The sequence below is a fragment of the Ylistrum balloti genome, unplaced genomic scaffold (assembly GCF_031769215.1).
Source record: "Ylistrum balloti isolate Yb309-2 unplaced genomic scaffold, AGI_CSIRO_Ybal_v1 Utg370910, whole genome shotgun sequence".
NCBI lineage: Eukaryota > Metazoa > Mollusca > Bivalvia > Pectinida > Pectinidae > Ylistrum > Ylistrum balloti.
The window spans coordinates 701,052-708,226 of NW_026782516.1; the positions used below are offsets into that span (position 1 = coordinate 701,052).

The 7,175-nt window shown below is 33.0% G+C and overlaps 1 protein-coding gene across 1 annotated transcript; it reads right to left on the minus strand.

Moving 5' to 3' along the window:
- Nucleotides 1–895: 895 nt before the first annotated feature.
- Nucleotides 896–6,520, minus strand: LOC132559425 (proton-coupled amino acid transporter 2-like). Its single transcript, XM_060224039.1, has 7 exons — nucleotides 6,456–6,520; nucleotides 4,341–4,433; nucleotides 3,420–3,504; nucleotides 2,876–3,163; nucleotides 2,227–2,405; nucleotides 1,777–1,949; nucleotides 896–1,164 (listed from the first exon to the last, which is right to left on the minus strand). Exons 1-7 carry the CDS (start codon nucleotides 6,518–6,520, stop codon nucleotides 896–898), a joined length of 1,152 nt encoding a protein of 383 aa, XP_060080022.1.
- Between the last annotated feature and the right edge of the window lie 655 nt (nucleotides 6,521–7,175).

Below are 7,175 nucleotides of genomic sequence, written 5' to 3' on the forward strand. Positions count from 1 at the left end.
ATAGCTTAAAAAGTGACAGTTAAGTGCATTACTACGCGACACAAGACAACTATAATCCAGTATCGCACTGATATTTAAATAACAAAATACATTAAACAAAAAAACCCTTTAGATTAGAGAAACTATTTCAGTCGTCAAATGACACATGGAGCTGTTTACAGCTACATCTTCAGACTGGTACATTGTCATAATATGAATGAAAACTTCATACACTACTCAATCGTTTGCTTTTCTGAATTAATGTTAAACAAGAACACCACTATGAAAACCAGAAGGAGAATCTGTTTACTCAACAGCATTTAACCAGAAGTTAATGCTGCCGACTCATAACAAAGAAAGAAGGTGCGTGGAAATCGTTTCCTCTGACTTTGATTATCACGGACGAAATTTTCTTTCGGTTGATAAATCCTGCACCTGTCTTTGTTTAAGGGTAAGTCCAACGTTTTTTTTTTAATTTTTTAAACAAGGGAACACCGACAGGTAAATAATATCTTTATTCTAACTAGAAATCAATGAAAATGCAAATATGTACAAATTAATTTTGGACATATAGTAAGGCCAACCGAAGAAAATACAAGGATTACTATTAATCTGATGATTTACACTTTCTCCAAGTACATCAAAGTCAATTAAAGTACTTCAAAGATGATATAGTTTCAAATAGTCAATATCATGTATCATTGTTAACACGTAGGTTTATAAATTCATTAGAAGTATATTCGTTTTTTATGAGACATTTTAAATTGTACAAGTTTAATACAAAAAGAATTTTTTTTAAATAATTAATTGATACTCCTTTTATTGAAGAAAATCATAAGACATGTTGAATGAACATGTAAATGTGTTAGCAAAGAAGAAAGATGGATAGCGTAGATTTAAAGTTGTAGTTTGACCGCTATCCGTACCGGCGTAAAATTCGCATTACCGCCTCTACTGTGCCAAATACGGTAAAACTTAAACCCAATAAAAACAATGTTATATAAAATATAATTAAAATTTTATGTTTCACGCGTTTCCATGTTGATTGTTCAACCTTCTCGTCTGGAATCCACAAAATAAATGTCATCATGAGTGGGGGGAACACGAACGACAACGAGCTGCCACACATAGCGCCTACGAGTGGTTGTAACAGGTCCATGTTTGGAACTGCCATCGCAAACAAGGCTGAAACACAGAAAACCTTTCCTGAATCAACAGTTATGTCATTTATGTCATTTTTATTTTATTGATTCAAAACGTAAATTAATAGTATATTTTATATACGTTTAATTGTATGTAATAGTCTAATGATTCTTGACTTTAATTTACTGATAAAACAGCCTTGTGTGGCAATCATGTTGATGTCGTTGTTTCATTCAAACATAAAATGCGATGTCTTTGAAGTTTTGATAAGTTTTTTCCTGACAAATTAACATCACATATCTATATCCGTTACGTGTAAAGGCTATAGGACTTGGTTCTGTCTTAAATTAACGTTTGTCGAGGGAAAACATTTGCAAGAACATCTGTCGCTTTAATATCATGTACTTTCAGTCATAGCATTTACCTATTTAAAGATATCAATCCAGCATTAATGTGTAACATTGTTTAGTTACCTTAAGTTCGGTTTTGAAATATTTCTAATAAGACTTTTGGTTTATAGATATACATTACATATTCCTCTTGAAATCATTCAGAACAATAGGGAGAGAATATAATGCCTTTATCTTTGAAATCGGCCTATAAATTGAACGGAAAGGAAGGATAAAGAAAGGAATCAGCATTACTCCTACTTACTCATAAAAAGCATAATGAGTAGTCTGACAACATATTCTCCATATCTGATCAACGTTCCTGATGTAACCCTCCTTTCAATACCTTGCCAGATTACTTTGGATGGAACAAATAATGTGAATCCAACTGCGGTATAAAGGCCTAATATATTGAGCACCTTGATACCCTGATACCACCTGAAAGGAAACAAATAATACAGTGACATTAACGTGACATGAAAAGAAATTATCTATAGATTATTTCCACACTGAATAGTAGCAAATATACTTTCTTTAAATATCTTCATTGATTCAAAACTATCAATTAACAACGCAAAATGGCTTCAACGAGCAAAGCTAGATTCGTGCAATATCTTTTCTTTGATTTTATAAATCATCAACTACTGATACTTTTTTTCAAACTTTTACGTAACGAAACAAAATTGATATAACTAAATACATATGTAGCACATACACTTCATCTGTTGGGAGATTCAAGATCAGGGAGGGTTTCGTCTTTTCGCCAAACTTGAGGAAACCGAAGAAACCACAGGCTGTATATACGCTGACCGTTATCGACATTCCAAGCGCCGCAAGACCATTCCATCTACCATAACTATGTTTTTCAGCCATCCTGTTCTCGATAGACAGGACCTGTTAAAATATCACATTTTGGTTTAATGGCTTGATATTTGGCTCGGTATTTGAGTTGATTAAAAATGATTGCAATATTTCAAATGTCTAAATGATACATGCTTACCGGAATTTTCTGAAATTGCTTACTTGGAATTTAAGATGCAAGAACTTGTTTGACAGACTAACGATCTACCAAACGAGCTTTCAAAAAAAAAAAAAAAACAAACAAAGGAAAACAAAAAGAAAAACAAATAAACAAAGAAAAAGCAAAACACAAATCACATTTCTAAATAGGTAGGTAACGGTTCGTTTAGCATAAAGTTGATAGACAATCTGAGTCTGTTTTTCATTGTATATCTCAAATGATGACTAAGACTGCAAGCCCCTGCTGTTTCCTCCAGGAAAGATATACCTGAGATACAAAGATAACAAAAATGTAATTGGTATGTCGAGGCTATGATCCTAACTTCAAGTACTGTTATACTTACAGTGCCAATTCCTTCGTAAGAAAACATGATATTCGAAATGGCTATAAGTACTAAGTCACGTTGTTCGTGAATTCCTGAGAACGATGGTACAGAGTCAATGCTCGGTAAGTCCCTGCAGATGTACTGTATCACGGTGACGAGGCTGATCATGTTGAAAATGTTTCCAAGTGTTGAAAATGGAGCAAGGAGTGTCAAAGTCGTTGTCATGCCTATCGGCAGTAACAACACACCGAAAAATACCACATATGGACGCAGGAACAAATGGTCACCTATGTACACTGGCACAAGCTGAAAAGAATGTAGAAACAGACCATGCATCATCATCATCATCATCATCATCATCACAACAAGTTACCATAAATGATGACATGGAATCATGTTGTTTCAGTAAGTGAACAATATCCTACTGTAGGTTTCCACACATGACTCGCCGATCAATATGTCTTCCATCTTAAAGGTATGCGATACATTTGATAAACATCATATTTTAGATATTAGATATTTTAGATATTTTTTAATGATATGTTCATAAGCGTATACTTACTTGTTGTAAATATGCAGCTGCCATCGATATGTAGACTATACAATACCCTACGTTAGCTATAGTCAAAATTACAGCAACCGCTGTCCTGCAAAATGACGAAAACAAGTTCCATTCTTCTTCATTGAAACGTTAATATGCGGTACCTACGTACAGAAAAGTTTTGAAATATTATGTCCATTTCAATTATTTCTATCTATTCAAATTTTTTTTTTTTTTAATCAATATGAAGAACTCCTGTCGGGATATTCGACAATATCAAAACATTTTGCGGTTATCATGAAAAGAAACTTTCCCAATACCTAATCCAGGAATTAATGCTGATAAACTGTTGATGATGGATGTTCTGTTATAAATACTTCGAGATTCTTACACGGATTTCAATCCACATGAAAGTTATGAAACGATTCTTTGAACTTTTCGTTTGTTTGTTTGTTTGTTTGTTTGTTTTTGTTAGTGTTTGCCAAGACAAATGTCACAATCTCATAGGAGATTGGAACGACAGTCACTTTATTTGGTGACTTTATAATACATATAATGCCATGAAGCAATGATGTCACTATGAAAGCAACTGAAACCTCAGTTAATTACAGTTCTGTGTATATCGTGTTGTAAATGTTATCTGAACTAATTCTATGTTGTGGGTGTTATAACACTGATATCGGTGTAGTTATGTGATCATTAAAACATTTACTCGACAATAAAAATCAGATAAGGAATAAATCAGATATTATCTATAAAAGCTTATGTAATAGTGTTGTAGTTAGTTAGGTAATGGGATACTGTTATTGGGAACGCAATGCGAGTTGATATGGCAGTCGCTATAAAATTGTGTGTTGTGTTAAGTGACATAAATAGGAACAACGTGTTATACAATCATTTCCTTGTCGCCAAGACACGATATCCTAAACAATTGATACTTACTTTGCTTCTTGAGAATAGTTTCGTGAGAAGTCCGGACCAATTGACATTGCGTAGCCAAACACATCAACATAGTCAAGTGCTGAAACTTTTAGTCTAGAGAAAGGCAAGTCGGTAAAAATTTTAAAATGCTCAAATAGAACAGTATATAAGCTGAGATAAGAAAGAGAAAATGTGACATACTACATGTATATTGATCAGAATTGACATTGTCAATGAAAAATTAATCACAAATTATACTTATGTAATATATAATACATCTTATATCTCAATTCATTAAATAACTATTGGCCTGGTTTGTCAATTGGATTGAATATTTTTATGAAGCAAACTTCGAGAAAAAATAGATTGAGATGTACTGATATATCGATATTACCAAAAGCACACCGTTATTACATAGAGCATCTCTCGTGAATTTTAGATATAATTTTGTGCTGTTCTTTTTGGCGTTGCTTGGCGAACAAAATGAAAACTTTAAATGAGAAATTCGTTTTACTAAATGGTTTATCAACCATTGTTTATTAATCATGTTACTACCAGGATCTATGCTTATGTTTTTTCTTTCTTATCACCGTTATTACGTAAGATATAATATCATTATGTCGGTTTCGTTGAGGCCGATATCTTGGAATAATATTGTTCTGTGTGCTGTTCATGTGAGTGTACATGATAAATCTAAAAGTTTCATAACTTAATCTTTTAAACTATTTTACATCGTTGAAGCAGCTATTTGTTATTTTTTTTAGAAAAAGGAAATATGTCTGTTGAATGGACGTAAATACATTTCATATAAACTCAAAGCAATCAGCCCGAGTATTGGATAAGATGAAAGCTAAAGATTACGGTAGACATATAATAAAATGAAGCCACTTTTTATGAATCGTATTTCGTAAAAGTTACGTCCAATCAAAGAGGAAATATATACAGGGCGAAACCATAAACAATGATCGTGTTTTTTGGAGTTTTGTTTGACAACGTCTTCGTCTAGTTTGGTGGTAAGATCTTAAACAAACTACTGGCATACGTATGGAAACCAACTGCGCCCCTCTGTTGGTTGACTTTTGTTTTCATACGAGGCTAAATATATTAAAGAACTTATCAAAACAGGTCACAAAGGCCTTGCAAAGTCGTTAAATTTCACCTTCAGATATATTGCTGACGTCTTGCCTTTAAATAACAAAAACATTATTCACTACTTCCTTCGTATATATACACCAGAACTGGAAATCAAAGATACGACAGACTCTTCTATTATAGTTGCTTATCTCGATCTTTTCCTATAACGAAACAAATGTGAACAACTTTCCATCAAGTTGTATGATTAACGTGATGATAACAATTTTCTTATTGTGAGTTTTCTATTACTGGATAGCAATATCCCTGTATCTCCAGCCTATGGTATTTACATGTCACAGTTGATTTGATATTCAAAGACTTGTTCCCAATATCATGATTTTCGTCAGTTGACTGACAAACTCGTAACACAAGAATTCGAAAGATGCAGGTTGATGAAAATTATGGGAAGTTTTATGGTCATCATATTGATCACATTGAGAAATATCATATTTCTTTGTGCGACATGGAGCTAGGCGTACTTGTTACTCGATAGTTTGGCTGTTAGTTCCGTTGTTTTATACCTTGTTCTCATTTGAGAACGTAACATTATTTCCTTGGATTGACCATGGTTTACATGGCAGGTGTCCTTGATGAAGCAGAAGACGCTTATTCTTCCGGAACATCTGGGGTTATTCTTATACTTTTTCAGGAGTCTCCGAGTAATTCTTTCTTTTGTTCATATTTTGCCTTGGTTTTATGGAATTTGAGATTAAATTTATTTTTAAGCACATGGTCTGATTGTCCTTGTTCTTTTTTGGAGTCATCCTGTAAATTTATTTTTGTTCGTATTTTGCCCTAGTTGAATTTGAGTTTGTATTATGATTATGTTGACTTTCTTCTTGTTATTGTATCACTTAACCGGCACTTAAACATAAATCAGTTTTTCAACGAGCAGATTCATGATTTAAGTATCAAAGCAACATTTATAACATTCAGTTACAAATATAACGCAGTTTTACGATTTGTAATATTTGTAAGGTTACTAGAGATTAAGGTCTGTACCGTTTACACATCAGCTGAGAGCAGTGTATCAGCGTCAGTATGTTGAATGTGGCAAGCCATCCCATCGCTAGCAAACAAATGGTGCCCGTCTATACAAACAGAAATTCAGAAAGCTGCATTTTGTCATGAAAATGACAATATGCTTATGATTGCGAAAACAAACGGTCTCAAAACAGTCTAGGGTGTTTTCCCTTTCGTTTTGAAATATTCCAGAAAGACAGAATTCTACAATGACATGTTTTTACTATTTTTTAAGAACAAAAGGTACGGTTAAAAAAAAACTATAAAGAGAAATGATTGTTCCAAGATAAGAAACTTCAAAATCGTCCTCAAAATAAAACAATATATGATTACAACAGTTCTCCTTTTTTCTGTGATAAGCAATATTAATATATATCACACTTCCATAATAAACACCTGATCTTTGTATACTTCATATACTATCATAAGCGATAGGGAATACATTTTATTGCACCTATAAAGGAAATCAAGGAAATGTTAATATTTTATACCTAAATCTAAGAATATACCTATATCAAATAAAACACTGTTGATTTTTGTACAGATACATTTACATATAGGTCTCATTGTACGCCGAAATATGACAACATCGACTGACGGAAGCGTTCACCTCCGAATGAAAAGCAATGTACTTCACTGCCAGGTCTGTAATATGTCTTACACATAGGACTACCTATCAGTCAACGCAAAGAAGTCTAT